Source organism: Notolabrus celidotus, chromosome 24 (assembly GCF_009762535.1).
Source record: "Notolabrus celidotus isolate fNotCel1 chromosome 24, fNotCel1.pri, whole genome shotgun sequence".
Lineage (NCBI taxonomy): Eukaryota > Metazoa > Chordata > Actinopteri > Labriformes > Labridae > Notolabrus > Notolabrus celidotus.
The window spans coordinates 3,762,948-3,779,043 of NC_048295.1; the positions used below are offsets into that span (position 1 = coordinate 3,762,948).

At 44.5% G+C, this 16,096-nt stretch overlaps 1 protein-coding gene across 4 annotated transcripts in view; it reads right to left on the reverse strand.

Annotated features, from left to right (window-relative positions):
* Window positions 1-15,282, reverse strand: part of LOC117807984 (histone demethylase UTY-like) — a 25,560-nt gene extending 10,278 nt beyond the window's left edge. For 2 of the 4 annotated variants that reach the window (XM_034677337.1, XM_034677336.1), the window contains exons 1-12: window positions 14,722-15,248; window positions 14,521-14,584; window positions 9,467-9,575; window positions 9,043-9,092; window positions 8,645-8,703; window positions 7,490-7,610; window positions 6,158-6,212; window positions 5,488-5,522; window positions 4,836-4,929; window positions 4,124-4,250; window positions 3,837-3,935; window positions 3,453-3,672 (exon numbers count right to left, since the gene is read on the reverse strand). In XM_034677337.1, the coding sequence (XP_034533228.1) occupies window positions 3,453-3,672; window positions 3,837-3,935; window positions 4,124-4,250; window positions 4,836-4,929; window positions 5,488-5,522; window positions 6,158-6,212; window positions 7,490-7,610; window positions 8,645-8,703; window positions 9,043-9,092; window positions 9,467-9,575; window positions 14,521-14,584; window positions 14,722-14,900 (1,212 nt within the window). In that variant the 5' untranslated portion in view covers window positions 14,901-15,248. Of the gene's footprint in view, window positions 1-1,797; window positions 1,936-3,452; window positions 3,673-3,836; window positions 3,936-4,123; window positions 4,251-4,835; window positions 4,930-5,487; window positions 5,523-6,157; window positions 6,213-7,489; window positions 7,611-8,644; window positions 8,704-9,042; window positions 9,093-9,466; window positions 9,576-14,520; window positions 14,585-14,721 lie in introns of all 4 variants that reach the window. The other 2 variants (XM_034677334.1, XM_034677335.1) reach the window with 2 other exon arrangements.
* Window positions 15,283-16,096: the final 814 nt, after the last annotated feature.

Genomic DNA, 16,096 nt, shown 5'->3' on the forward strand with positions numbered 1-16,096 from the left:
CCATTGCATCCCTTTTTAAAACCGTAACACCCCTTTAATGTTTGTTTATTTATGTTTCTATATGCTGCTTTGAAAAACAAATGCACCATTAACTAAACAAAAAGAGGGATAAATAAATAAACTCTAATCTGATTACTTTCTGTTAAATTTCATCATTCTAAAAAGAGTTGTGTGATCCATCCACACCTTCCTCATTCACCACAAGAGACGATCTAAGCTACAAGGTTCACACATTTAAAGGCTGTAAGGCAACAACACAACAGAGTCCCCACACACACACACACGCATATATACACACACAAACACACACTCACACACAGAGCTACTGCATCTACCGTCTGATGGGCATGAATGAGTGAGGTGGTAATGAAACACTAGGGGGCGTTGCTGGTGCTCCTGCAAGCAGCTGCAGGACATCTAAGGTCAACTACTGAAGAGGAGGGGAAGGGAAGGGGGGACGGACAGAGCCAATGGGAAGCCTGGGTGTACGCTCTCCACGGCAGCACGACCTCGGGTCAAAAGCCCAAAAAGACTGAATGAGTGTGAGGATTATAAACACTTGATGTTTCAGAATTAAAGCACTTTAATCTCTTCATAAAGGGCGACCACTCAAAGCAGATTAAGAGCAAACAGAGGCAGGGTGCAGGTTCAACAAGTTTGCCACCTAAAACTGGATTGCCAAATTAACCCTGTGAGTGCTGGTGTGACGCTGACAAGCCTGGATTATTATTGTTTGAGGTGAGGCGGGATTCATGTGGAGGTCAATTGACAAAAACAGAGATTTAACTCTGCAGGGGATGCGCCTCGCTTCCTTACTCGAGCTTAGATTCAGAAGTTCTGGAGGTATTTTGTGATATATGAAAATTATGTCAGAGCTGAACTCATCATTTAAATCACCAAACGTGCACAATAACAACCAAGCTCTAAACAGCAGCTTGTGTGTTATCAGAGGTTATTACCTGGCTCTCTTGATGATTTGCCGGGTATGCTAGATGCTTGATTCTGATTGCTCAAAACTGATCACACGCCATGTCAAATCAATCCGGGGTAAAGAGTTTCGGCACATTTGCTTCAGTTAGCATCAAAACACTGTGGCTAAAACTGTTGGTAAACAATGAGGTGCAAACCGTAGCCGGGTACTTAAATGGCTGTTTTTGTCAATGGAGTCTGGTGGCCCTGAAGAGAGCACTGTCCTCACCTTACAACCAAAAGGTCAACCTCTGCAGGGATCCTTTACATAACATCATCTGACAGTTTTAATAACAATCCAGGCCTGTCAGTGTGTGTGTGTGGGAGGGGTGTAATCCTGAATACCACATTAGATTAAAATCAGGATTAAATTGAAAGGGAGAGAATTAACAAACAAAAAAAAAAACCTGCACAAGTGCTTTGTTGACTTTTTGTTGTTATTAAGGGAGCATGATGGTGAAGCCGAGGGACGACTGTGCTGTGGAGAAAGAGAGGGAGTGCAGGAGTGGGTAACACTTGGCTGGACCCCTCCTCGTTTGATGCTTTAAAGAGCCGTGACGTCAAGAGTGATTCAAAAAGAGGGGGATGCATGATTTAATAAAAGAGTGAAGGCCTCCAATGTGAGGGGGTGGTGTGTTACACTTTCAAAGGAATCTACACACAGGTGGAGTTAAGCTCAAGTGTTACCCATCAGTCAGTGCATGCGTATGTGTCGGCCTGCAGGTGTGTATCACCGTGTTTGTGTGTCTGAGTGTGCACTCAGTCAAAAAAAAGGGGGAGGGGAGGGGGGAGGAGGGAGGCGGGAGGTGTATCTATCTGGTGTCTCACCTGCTGTGGTGCACTGCTCAGGCCTCCCTGCCTGGAGGTTAGCTCAGCTGGGATTGGTAGACTCCATGCCTCCTCAATAAGAGGGAGCATTTTACTTTTACCCTGAAGGCTACTGAGCTGGGGGTTACTCAACTGAGCCTAGGGGAATGGAAAACGACGTGAAAAACAAAAAAAATAATAAAACACAAGGTTTGCTTTTGGTAAAAAAAAAAAACGATGACCTCAAAACAAGGAAATGATCAGCAATGATAGAACGTTTCTCACACAAGTGAAGCTACACTGGAGAGTGACTGTCACACTTGTGTTGTCGCTGGTTAACACACCAGCGTCATGTCATGTACAGTAAAAACCACACAGGGGGTTCAGACCTCTGGAGTGACATTCAGAAACAGTAGAACCAAACACAGGTGCATTAAAACAAGCCGCTGAGCTTGTCTTAATGCCATGAGGTTATGCTAAAGTAACAGGTGGACATGTAACAGTCCTTCATGCGTATGTAGAGGAAATGACTCTGCTTGGACAAAATAGAGATGGGTAAAATAACAGGTGAGATCTTACTGCTAGACCCCTGAGCTTAAATATCCATCCTTATTAAAGGCACAGTAAGGAGTTTTCATGCTGTGTTTTCCTTAAAGGCCCAGTAAGGGAGTTTTGAGTTGTGTTCATAGACTGTATAATAAAAGGACGTCATCCGTCTGTTTCTGAAGCCCTGTTTTGAAGCCAATCGGCGGCGGCAGCCATATTGGAAATGCTGAACCCTTTAAATGTCCAATGAAAGACACGGTTTAACTCTTTAGACATTACAGAGCAGCGATGCATTCAAAATGTAATCCTTTTCATAGCCGTTTAGCTCTTTAAGCTAGCAAAGCCCTCAGTTTTACACGGATCAATTCAGTATCAAGAAACACCCCGCTTATATTATCTCATGTTAGTTTATAAGTCATGAAGAAGCATCGGTATAAGAGCGAGACTATTTCAACATCAGTTAAAAACTCCTTACTGTGCCTTTAATACAAGGATTCTAAAGTACAACTACAATCACCACAAAGGACCTGATCCTTTCATCCCTGTACTAGTGAGACAAATTGAGCACTTCTTTAAGGTATCATGCTGACACCTGATTGGCTCTCCCTCGTTTTCAGCTCTCGAGTGAACCCCAGAGCAGCGCTAACGATAAAAAGCAGCCAGCAGCTTCAGTCGGGGATGTCCTGAACTGATCCAGCTATTTTTGGATGGATCTGAATCTGTTATCTAAATCCTGTCACATTTCTCAACCTGTTTGTTTGTTTGTTTGACCGGGTGTGCCAGGCGTCAAATTGGGCTCCAGCTGAGCTCTGTTAAAACAGTGTAAGTCAACAGATTTGTAAATTAGCGGCCTGCAGAGCGCACAAAATGAATAAATGGCTGCCAGCAGGTTCATTTAATAACATGACAGAGTGTTTCAGAGAGCTCGGTGCTGCCGACTGAACTAAATGTGACAGAAACAGAAACACTGAGACTGCTGTAGTGATGTAGGAGATTAAAACTAACTCTTTGCTGCTATGTGTCCCAATCCTGCAGGTGCACCACATCTGCGATGAACTGTGCATTGCAGCATTATCAAATAAACACTGTCTCCAAGCAGCCCCCTCCTCCAGTTTCCTGTCTCCACCCACCTGCAGGCATTTGATGCGGTGGGTCAGCGCGGTCGTGTTGGTGCAGCCCTTGCTGCGTGTGGCGTTGATGTAGCACTTGATGGCGTCGTGCGGCTGGTTGCAGGACTCGTACAGCGTGCCCAGGTCCATCCAGGCGGCGGCGTGGCTGTGGTCCAGCTGCACTGCGCAGATGTAGGCCTGCAGGGCGTCCATGGGCTGGTTCTGCTGCTGGTACAGCACCCTGAGGAGGGAGGGGGTGGAAAGGAGGTTGCAGAGGGAGACAGATGGGGAGGAGGAGAGTTTTTTGGTTCCATGGAGAGGATGATGGTAAAATAAGGGCATTAAAGTCACTCTTCATATCATCTTTAAATAACTGCAGCACTCACTGAGCATGCAGATACTTACCCTATAGAGCACCAGGTATCTGCACTGGCCTCTGATTTGTCTATGGATTGCCGATAGGAGATGAAGGCGTCCTGGACTTTCCCAATACTAGAGTAGCACCTGCAGGAGACACAAAAATAAAACGATCACGTCTGATCTAGGACCTTATATCTCTTCCTAAAGAACTGATACAAGCCTTCACTGATCGAACTGATTAACAGGAGATGTGTAGATGCCTCCGAAGTACGTTTAAGATGATGACAAGAACAATCAGATTATTCTTCTTGATGCATGTTTGTCTGACGTACCTGCCCAGGAAGTACCAGGACTGTCCGGAGTTTGGGTCGGCCTCCAGAGATTTCTGCAGACACTGGATGGCATAGCTGTCCCTGCTGGCTCTGTCCCCGAGCTGCTCCACCGTGTGATGCATCCAGCCTGCAGAAACAGCACATCCAATACAAACTTTAATCTCTGATTCATCACTATCAATATGAAGTGAAGTTGTTTTCTTCTCCTCTTGAGGTCAGACCTGACAAAGCTTGACTTCTTATTCCTGCAAACTGAACACCTACTTATTGCAACTAAATCATGAGAAAATTGGTCTCTTTTTCAGGCTCATACCGCTGGAGTAAGCCAGAGTGAAGCCTCTGTGTAACTTACTATTTACAGTGTAACTGAGACTCACCAGAAACAGATTAAGGGTGGTACTTTGGGGGGTTTAATGAGGCAATAAATTACTGCTTTTTCTAGACTTTTACACAGATACATGAGCACTAGTAAAATGAATAAGTTACGAAATGACAGAGTTGCTTTTGCTCAGTCTGTCGCTTCTCAAGATGCCAATTAGACTGTAACCAATGCAGCGCACCAGAAATGGTGCTAGCTAGTAGTAATTCACCGCTAACGGCTAGCTATATGGAAAAAATACGCAAAAAGTAGATACATGAACTGTGTGAGGAAAGATGATGTGTTCTTAGATGATGATGTTTAAATCTTGCAAACTTCTGTGCACACTCTTACCTAGCTGCTGCAGGGTAGTGGCCTTCACCTGTGCAGGAAGATCCTCCGTCTGCAGGAGGCTCTCATAGGCCTCCTTTGCAGCCCGGTATCTCTTCTGGATAGGAGGAGAGAAGGGGGGTAAAAGAAGGTCAAAGAGAGGGAGAGAGAGGGGGGGAGAAAAACACAGGTTACAAGCTTCCTTTTATCTCTCTCCTCTCAGTCGCTCTCATGCATCTAAATATCTGCTGCTTAAAGGCGTCCTGCGCTCGGCTCGCTCTGCAGCTCGAAAACACATTAGTCGTGAAGCGAGCGGAGCTACTGTACTTCTCCACTGAAACCGACATAAAGAGCGAGAAACCACCAGCATACAAAAGAGGGGGAAGACAGACTTTTCTTGTTTCCTTGGCAACCCCGTCGATCGAGTCAGAGTAATCTCCTATCACCCCCCCTCCCTCCTTCCTCCCTCCCTCCTCCTCCTCATGTATGCCACCCACTCAGGCACCCTGCTCCCTCCTCAATTTGTCAGCACCTGGTTCAAAATACAAATAAATCAGGCTTTCCCCGGGATCCGCCGCACTGATTTCTACAGAGATCTACGTGAAGCGCAGCTAATCGGACAGAAAACGAACACATGCATCCTCTAAAGTAGTTCAATAGAAGGGCGAGCACTTACCTGAATCTCATACAAATGAGCAATGTGGAACTGAACTGTGGAGGGAAACAAAAGAGATGTTATTCAGCAGTTCAGAAAGCTTTCCCTCCCTCTCCAAGAGTTCGTCCTCCTCACAAGTCTCAGAAAAGTGGCGCCGCCGTGTCAATAAAGCGCCCGAGTTTCGCCTGTCCACTCCTGAGCATAACAGAGCAGATAGGTAGCTGTGCTCCTGGCGGCACCTTCCTTTGTCTGGAGCGCTGCAGTGTCTGATCTAAGCTGCCTGAGTGACTCTCAGCAGATGGAGGGAGAGAGAGAGGAGAGGAGAGGAGAGGAGAGGAGGGAGGGGAAGAAAGACGGGGGCTGCCCTTGCTTATGTGTGTGTGTGTGTGTGTGAGAGCGAGAGCAGGAACGAGGGGGACACAATGAGGCAAAGGCAAACAGCGGAGGAGAAAAAAAAAGGATATTGCTGTAGTCAAGGTAACAGGTGCCGGGGCGGGAGAGATGAGATGGCAGCGGCATATCAAATAAAGCCGGAGCACCATCCAGGCTGAGGATAATCTAACACTCTGCACAGGCTGAACACTGCTCCCCTGACGCTCCAGCTCAGATATTCACGCCACAGTCATGACTGTCACAAACATCAATCAAACGAGACATTAAAGGATGAATGTTAAAGAAGTGAGAGGCTTACTTTCAGCTTTGGACAAAGTGCAGGGGTTGGAGTCAATCAAAGCCAGCTGAAAATGCTGCAAGAGAAGACAGGGAGAGATCAATGATGGCATTCATCTGTCATCACTTATTTCATACTAATAACAGATAAATAAATTAATAGAAATACTTTTAAATGACAAACTACATGAAGACTAAAAATAAGATAAATAAAGATACATATATATATATACACACATAAATAATTTAGAGAGAGAGAAGAAGAAAAACATCACTCAAACATTTGGTTTGTTTTGAACCCCACATGCTTTAACAAATACCAGAGTTAAAAGAGAAAAAGAACACACATCATCTGAACACTGTGTGTGTGTCTCTGCTCTGCTCTCAGTCACACCTGCAGCCGCACAGCCGCGACACCTCTAACTCTCATTCACACATCAACACATTCTGTAAAATCTTTTCGGCGCCTCTTTGAGATGAAGAAGTGAGATTCATGCCGAGCAGAGGAGTCACACTTTGCATCTCTTTTAGCTCCTCGTCTCTAGTCTGCACCATTCAAACACTTCCTCTCAGCCCTCACGTATGATGCAATTTGGTTTATTGTTGCCTTTTGTGACTTTGAACAGTGCTTCAGATGTTGATGTGTTTTTACAGACTTTAAAAACAAGAAATCCAAACATCCTCTGGAGCTCAGGCACTCAATTTTGTTGCTAACAGGAGTCTATATGGCCTGATTTGTTTCTTGCATCATAAAACGTTCAAAATTGGGGTAACTTGACCCTTTTTCTACATAGTGACTCATTTTTATCGCCCAGCCCTAGTTTCATGCAATATCCTTGAACAGGCGACTTGTATATGTGGAAGCTTGTTTATCAAAGCTAACAGAGAGTAGAGTCACACGTGCAGGAATCAGCTGCAGAGAAATGTTGAACAATGACATCAGAAGGTCCATATTTCATGAGAGATGTCGTGCCCTGATTGGTGCATTTGACCTCTCTCTCTTTCTCTCTTTCTCTCTCTCTCTTGTGCACAGAGAGAGAGAGAGAGAGAGATCATCCACTAGTTTATAGAAAATATGAAAGGAACAGTCTTGGGCGACCCTCAGTGAAGTCTCTGTGCAGGAAACACTGATAGAGGATTTTTTTGACTTTCTTATCTCATGCATCTTCTGCCTTTAAAGGCTGATTTTGAGCCTCATTTGCACCAGATTAATGATGCATGTAACTCATCATGACTGCATCATAAATCAGAGTGCATGCAACCCCTCCATTGTGAAACCACTCTGAAGCGTTTGACATTTAAGAGGACTTCATTCAAACATGGTACAGCCATGCTCTGGACTCGTGCAACCCACCTTTAGGCTTGACTCGTAGTCTGTGTTGACCTTGAACATGAGACCCAGGCGTAAGTGGATCTCCTTGGCCCGGGAGAACCCTGGGTCAATGTACAGCACCTCCTGGAATGCTTTGATCGCCCTGCAGGGATAAAAAGGAGAGCTTGAGGAAACACAGAGGGCACGAGAAGAGGACAGGAGGGATTAAAACAATGATTTAACGCAGCGGCTCGACTCTTTGTTATGCCTGAGGTGTGGATGTAACCTCAGCTGCAGCAGAGTCAGTCAGAGAGACATTACAGTCCTGCTGCTGAGTGCAAACTTGCTCTGAATACTAAACATACTCCTCCACAGTACCTGAGAAAGATTCCCATTAGTTATGTGTTGCTGTCAAACTGCAGCAGTGCTTTCTTTTTTTACTTATCCTCCTTCATGGTTGCTTTAAGGAAATAACTTGTGCCCTTTTGCCGACGCGTGCATCTTGATGAATTTCACCCGTCACAGGTTTTAGCTAGCCGCGTCCTCCTGGTGATTCAGTCAGACCTGAGGACTCGCTGGCTGTGTTGTTCCCATGGAAACAACACGAGTCAGATTCACTCACAAGCGCTGTTTTTCAGCCGGTGTCAACAAACAGAGACGTCTACAGAGGCACAAACACTCTGCAGTGGAGAAGTAAGCTCGTTGGTTGAGGTGCATCCTCTGCCTCAGGATTATTCAACCCTTTAAATGAAATACTAACCAGATTTTGAACAAGACAGCAATTAAACGTATAAATTAAAATGTTTCAGAGCAGCTGGGATCAAGATTTTATGATCCAGGCTTCGCCTCGTCTTTCTGCAGAGTGAAGCTAAATTGTAACTTCCTCTGTTGACTTGACTGGAAAATTCCCTCGGCTCTCGAAGATCGGCTCTAATGCTGATCAACGAACAATTAAAAAACGCCCAGATCGGCTCCGATCCGATAGTTGAGATCAGTATCGGGACATCCCTACCTGAATGCAAACAAGACCTTCACAGACAAGAGGGACGATTTTAGAGAACGCTTCTTACAAGAGGAGAGAGGCAACTTTTTGGACCACAGGGCGCGCCAAAATCGACACAGAGAGATTCTTACAGGAGCTTTAAAGAGCAGCCAAGACATATGGGTGTCAGAGAGAGTACAGTGGCTAATACTCACCACTGAAAGGCATTATAGTGGAAGTAGACCATTCCCAGGCCATACAGAAAGGCAGCATTCTGGAGGGAGAACACATGGTTTGATTCAGAAACATGTTCAACTGCAAGAAAAGTGCTGAAAGAAAATCTAACTAATCAAAAGACATTTAACATTTCTTGCACCTGCTCACTGCCGTCCCATTATCAAAACACCAATCACCACAAACAATCAGCTTCAGCTCAGAATGACTCCGACAGGAACCCTGAAACCGCATTTCACTACAGGATCTCACCAAACTCAGCCCAAACACACTTCCTGTGTACGAGGTAACGTGTGGGAGAGAAAGTGTGTGTTTGTGGTAGAGCAGGAGAGGTTCAAGTGAGCGTAAGCACATGTGTGTGTTTGTGTGTGTGTCTTACCTTCCAGTAGTCTGACTGTAAACTGTAGTACCTCTGGTATGCCGATAATGCTGTGAAGAAAAGGAGAGAGAGAGAGGGAGGCTGAGTTTATCTGTGTCGATACGACACACTGAGTCGTAAGCTGGAGTAAAGCCAGCTGTGTGTCATGTAGACGCTGCTCTGCTGCCGTATATCATACAGGGAGTCTAATGTGTACAATGAAGAGGATGGAGGGTTTATCAAATCAACCTGTGAATGCATCAATGTGCAGCCAAGATGCACACGTCAGTCATTAAGATCCTTAATGTGTTAAGAAATTAAAACAAAGCCCAGGTGTAGACATACTGGAGTTCCCCTTAAAAGAAACATCTGATGAAGCAACTCTGGAGAAAATAGATGAGTGTACACATCGAGTGAGCGCAGGTGAAGAGGAAGGGTTACTCACCTTTTGGGTAATCCTCCAGGAGGAGGTTGAAGTGGCCGAGCTGGCAGAATAACTCAGGCTCCACTTTGCCCTCGGCCTTGAGGATGAGCGAATCGTAGCAGCGGACAGCCTGAGGAAGAGGAGGAGGAGGAGGAGGAGAGAAAAACAAGTCGGCTCATGTGTGTGTCGCTTCACGTCCTTATTTGTTTAATGTGAGGAAGAAAACAGGGAATAGAGAGAGAGAGAGAGGACGAAGAGAGAGAGGGAGGAAAGTCACAGAAACTTCTGAAAGTCACAGCACGGCTGACGTTAGCTCCAGAATTTGGGCCAAATGGACTCGCATTCTTCCAGCAGATAAACATCAGCACTCTGCGAACGTGCTGGAATGAAGTCTGCAGATAAGGACTTGTGCTTAGAGCACTTTTTAGACTTCCAATACCGATCCTTCCTTTCTGATTAAAACAGACACAAACACAGCTTTTAAACTCACACTGCACGACCTGACGTGTTAAAGTGCCAGGCCACGGATTTACCTCTTCAGTTAAAAACAACAGGGTGGACTGGACGGGGAGCTCTGCCTGCTGCTAACCACACTTTATCTTATTTGCAACATCTGATAAGTGGATTTCAAGGAACTATTTCACAGAGGATATCCGATCTGATTACGCACATGTGGTGAGATGAAGAGAGCATATAAAAGATGATTCAATCTGTCACGCTTCTTTGAAATCTTGTGAAATATTCATTCTAAATGGTAAAGTTGTGTTTCCTTGAAATTGCAAAACCTCAACGAGTCTCACATGCTTCTTTTAAACTCTCTCGGGACGACATTTCTTGTGAGCATAGCATCGTTTCTGCCCATGACAGAAAGTATGACACGGTGTGGAAGTGACATTTAGTCGCTTGATGATTCTGGATCCTCTACAGCTGAAAGCACACAGGTAAAGACAGATCACAGCAGAGTTCACTGAAGAGTCAGTGTGGGACACTCCTCATTCAAAAGGACGCAGGGACACTGATGAGTCCTGCGTCTAAAACAGTGAATAAATCTGAAGCATTGACGCCTCAAGTCAAACACAGATCAAGTGATGGGGTCTAGACGGGAGTGATACTGGTGTTCTGTTTACAGGACTCATCGATGAACTGAGCCCACCGAACGGGTCCAAGTTGTAAAAAGAAACCGAGCACATATCGTCCGAGCCACTTTCCACATCGAGGCCGGTGTGTCTCTCTGCTTCCACCGTGACGTCACGCCACAGACCGGTCCGAGGGAGGGAAACTCAGACAAGACTTCCAAAAAGAGCTCATGTGTCAGAAATATAAGAGTGTCCGAAAGGTTTGTCTGCAGCACGACCACAGAAAGAGGAACAGACTGTGAGACGTGTCCTCAGCTCCTCCATCACTGCAGAGCTTCTGCAGAGGTGTAGCTCTGTCTAAATGGATCCGTTCTTCCAGGACAGAACCTCCGTGACATGAAGTTAATGTGTGTTTCTGTGCATATCGTAGCCTTAGCTTCAGACCAGCAGCCACCTCTTAAAAGTAAACCCGGATGTAAAGCCCTGTTTTAAACTCCTGACCTGCTGCAGACGTCATCTCCCTCCCCATGAAGAGTTAAAACAAAGCTCTGTGATGATGCATGTATGAAGATGCTTCATCATCCAAACTGTTGCATGCAGCTGATTAAAAAGTTCAGTGTGAGTATTATTCCAGTGATTTAATCCCTGTGGGAACGCCCGTCCGCTGAAAACGACCTCTCTTAACTTTTTCAGAGCGGAGTCACCTCCAGCTCAAGGTCTGCTGAATTACTTATTATCACTTCTTCAAGGGCAGAGCAAGAGCACTGTTAATACCTTATGTTCATGTCCGCTGCTGCACCTCCCTGACCTGGAGGAAATCCATGCATACACAAGGAGAGGACGCAAACCTCTCTTGCTGCAGAGGGGGTGAAACCAAAACTACAAAGCTGGTTATTCCAAGTTTGCGTCATCCCCACCTAGTTACTGGTGGTGATACAGTGACCTAGATCTGTCAGGAGTGTTGAACTAACAGTTATCAGCGTGGAGATGCATCGGTTGCAAAGACAGGGGAGGGTTTGCTGGGTGCAGAAATCGAAAGAAAGAATGAAATGAGGAATAAAACAACACCAGAGTTAGAGTCATTGTGCCTCTAGGTTAAAACACTATATCTGACTTAAAGAGCACACAATCAGACATTAACAATATATATTTCATGCAGCATGATAGCTATACTTCTGTCGATGTCTCAAAATGCTCATCCAACACCCCTCTTGTTAAATCTGCCTCCAATCTGAGCTGCAACACTCCTCAATTAAGTCTCTGCATTCACCTGACGTGACACAAGCCACGCTAGCATCTTCACCAGACTGCGAAATGTTGCACATAAAGCCAGCCGGGGTCATGAATTAGCCGGACTCAACAACCATCTGTAGGTGTTTTTGCAGAAAGTGTTTCAAAGAGTGGGCCTGCAACAGGAAAGTCTAGCAATGAACGCCGGCTGTGGTGCAAGATCAGGACAACTGAGGAAGAAAATTGCAGGTCTTAATGCTTAGAATCATGTTTGCATGACATGCATTGCTAAAAATGAACAAATTGCAAAGTCTCTGTGAGAAAAAGGGGGATTTAAAAAGGAGGAATGTGTGTTTTTCATGCAAAAGCATTACAAAATAAAGAAATATAAGGTTAAAACAACTGCACAACTTCTTCCTAGCTCAGCATTTGTACTGCATTGCACGCTGTCCATGTTTCCCAGCAAAAACTGCACACCAGTGATCTCACATGAGCAGCCACACTTCCTAGGTATCCCACACCACCTAGCGAGCAGATCTGCAGATGGCTCCTCACACCACCAGCTGTCAACAGCCCCGTCTTCTCTATCTTGCACCTCGGTCCCAGATAAACTCACAATGGAGGTGCTTTTGCACTTTTGTCACAGGTGGACTGAGGAGCTTACAGGTCTGGGAGCACATGCAGAGACAACAAGGGGAGATTGAACACTGTAAACAAAGGACACTGACAACATAGTCCGGACAAGGGGGACACATCTTTACAAAGAGCTGAGCCTCCAAAGGAAACAACACACATGCTTTAGAGCAGGGGGGTCAAACATGCGGCCCGCGGGCCAAGAGTGGAGGTACAACTTTGCAAAGTGAAAAAAAATTACAGAGAAGACATAACTGCAATTTTTCAATAAATTTACCACGGCAACACAACAAATCTATCCAACCACCTACTAAGTCGACATGGGATTTCACACAATGCTGACCGTCCAGGTGCCTGGACCAGTATCAAGGTGTTTATTTCACATTCACACTGGTTGAAATTTTGGCTAAAAAGTCACTGAATCGATTCAGGTCATATGGTTCTAAATGAACCAATATCATCCTTTAATGACAACGGCAACAACGAATCATGATACGAATCAAATCATTGTTAAAAAGAATCATTACACCCCTATAACCTGTGTGTTTGGTGTGTTCACAGCAGGTTTCAGGGCTTAAAGAGTAAAATATTCAGCCCACTATGAGACTCATCATGGCAAAAATGACAACAGCTGTTTCTGCAGAAAGATAGTGAACATTCACAGAATGTACTTGTACTTTTTTGCACTAAAACAAAGGGACACATGTAGAGTTTTTGTTATTTATAGGACATTATGTTGTGATTCTACTGGTCCAGCCCACTTCAGATCAACTTGGGCTGCATGTGGCCCTTGAACTGACATGAGTTTGACGCCCCTGCTCCAAAGGAACACATGCTTTAGAGACTGGAATGATAAGGAGAAGTATATTCATGTGAAATTGGTTATATGGCTATCGATGTCACTCCGCCATGTCCCGCCATCTTGGACGAGCAGCCAGCCATTAACGTTACTTTGTCAACTCCACACGAAAACACGACCACAACACGTCTTTAAGTGTGCTTTCTCCACAAATACAACAACACGAAGACTTAACAGACTGTGGTTAACACTACACGCCAATGCAACAACTCCTGACACAAGCTAGCTCCACTAAATACACACACATACGCTGTGTTTGGTGCACCCCGAAACACACAACGCTACTTCCACTAACGTTTGGATGAATACTGATTCATATTAGACTCAGGTTGGATGTAAGAGGAGGAAATACAGTGAATTAAACATTAAACCTTGATTATCAAAGTGGATTGTGTGCGTTTGTGAATGCTTGCTACAAAAACGGTGACGACGTAATGTTGTTGGTGGTACACTTGCACATAATACGTTGAGTGGAATAACGTTAGCTTAACCAAAGTGAACAAATGTGATGAATAATAAGATTGCTGTATGAACAGAAGGGGGGATATGAGGTTTTAATAGTTAGCAGCAGGTGCAGGGTCGTTCTTCATCGGATGGGAGTAGCTAAACAGAAAGCTAGCACAGTGCGCGGCTAACCAACTGAAAGCGAACTGACGCGGTAGAAAATTCGCTCCCATTCATTGTGTATTGCAAGCGGCAGATTCGTAGCTCAACGTGTAGACATGCTGGGATGCGTTACTACCCACTTTATAAAATCTTCCATAATCCAGTTGAATCATTTAAAGTGAAGGTATAGTACAGTGTTGAGTAAAACCCCAATATAGGAAGCTGTTAAGGCAAGAAGTGAGCAACGAAGCTGTGCGAAGTGTTCGCCGAGCCGTTAGCGTGTATTAAAGCCTCATTTCAATTCAAACAGACTCCTATATTCGTTGTTAACTTCATTGTACATTATTGTTGTCTTAAAATGACAAAGTGAGGCAGGAAAGCTGGTGTAAAGTGTCCAGTAAAGGACGCGTCGCTAGGTATCCCAGCATGCTCTCGCTCAGCAGCGAAGCGAACTCTCGCCACACACAATGAATGGGAGTGAGTGTACTCGCGCGACACTTCGCTTTCGCTGGGCCCGTACTGTGCGGCTAGCTGGCCTCGAGTGGGCCACTGGCTTTCTGACTTGACTTGCAACTGTAGGGAGCAAATTCTCAGCCCGTGCATGATCAGAGAGAGCTTTGGAGTGAGTCATCCGAAGAAGAGTGTAAAATACAGCCAGTTAAATGTGCTACCTTCATCAACAGGGCCTTCGTTCTGGCGCCATCTTCATGAAGCTTCTGAAATCCAAACAGTGAGCTGCAAGCAAGAAGACAACACAGGCGGCTCAGAATCACTCGCAGGGCGGGTTTGAGACATTCTCGATGTGTAAGGAGAGAAAAGCATTAATTTTAAATCTGTGCGGAAGTGTGAGTGCACGGGGTGACTGTTCCGACCTGTCGATCCCGAGCAAACTCTCCCTCTCCTGGGCTGTCAGTGTCGGAAAGTCCTCCTCTGTTTCACTCGCTTTTCCCGCCGCCATTTTCTTTCCCTCATCACCAGCAGAAGCAGCCGAGCCGAGACTCCGAGCAGCAGCACAGGCAGCGGCGGCGACAGACACACCGCACGATTGCATGGGAAAAACGCGACGCGGGGGACAAAGCGGTGTGCTCCGCCGAATCAAAAAATGAAAACCGAAGGAAACAGAATGATGAAAAACTTTTTCTCCAGGATGAAAAGATGCGATTCGATGTAGTAAATCCTTTCAGGGGGGGGACAGAAGCGCTCTCTGGGTAGCTCCTGAAACGTCACATTTTTCACCCACAAAGTGAACCTGTGCCTCGCTGTGAATAAGAATACCTGGTTATAAAATCCACGATGTGAGTATTTGACAATAAAACGCGTTTCGGCCGCGAAGATAAAGTTGTTATAATTGTGTCACCCAAGCGAACCCACGCGCCGCTCTAGCCACGCCCTCTCCCCCCTTCTCAGCCAATGGGAGCGCTTGAAACCCACCATATGACTTCCCTGCTATATCATTCTTTTATCTCAAATATTCATTTCCCCCCTGCAAACCACTTATATTTCATTACATGGTTTTTATTACAGCTTATTAGAAACAGATTTTATTTTCCGAGAGTATTCACGCATCAAATTATATATTTAAATTAAAGAAAATGCAAACATTACCACACACATTGTGTTGGTAATATGTATTGACACATGAAGGATCGGTTATTTTCCTAGCTTGTAAAATGTGATTACTCTGTTATAACTTCCGAAAGTCAATTTAAATCTTAATGAGTGCATGTTCTGAAAATTATGCATAGAAATTATGGAAGATCATTTTTCTAAGTTTTTTTTTTATTTTACAGTTCGTTTTGAGTATTAGCTTGATTTACAGCAAGATATAATTTGGTGTCACTGGATTGTTTGTTTTATTGTTTAATAAAACTTGCTACATTTAAAAAATAAATTGTTGCACGAATGTTAATTATATTTTCAAATTTTTAATTTTAATTATTTTTAAAGGAGCCATTTTATCTAAATAATTCAAAATTTGTACCTGTGACGCCTGATCCCCAACTACTACTAAGGTATTTCTGGGAGAGGATTTTCATCTCAGCATTTGGAATGTTGCATATATTTTTATTTATATATTAAGAGGTATATATGTCTCAGTCATGATATTGTTTGTTTCTTCTTGTCTCTTATTTAACAGCGTATTTGGATTTGTTAGAGCACATGCTTGTAGTGTTTGTCATTGTATTATTTATAAATGTTCAGTAAAAAACAAATAAATACATATATTAAAATAAAAGATATTTCTAT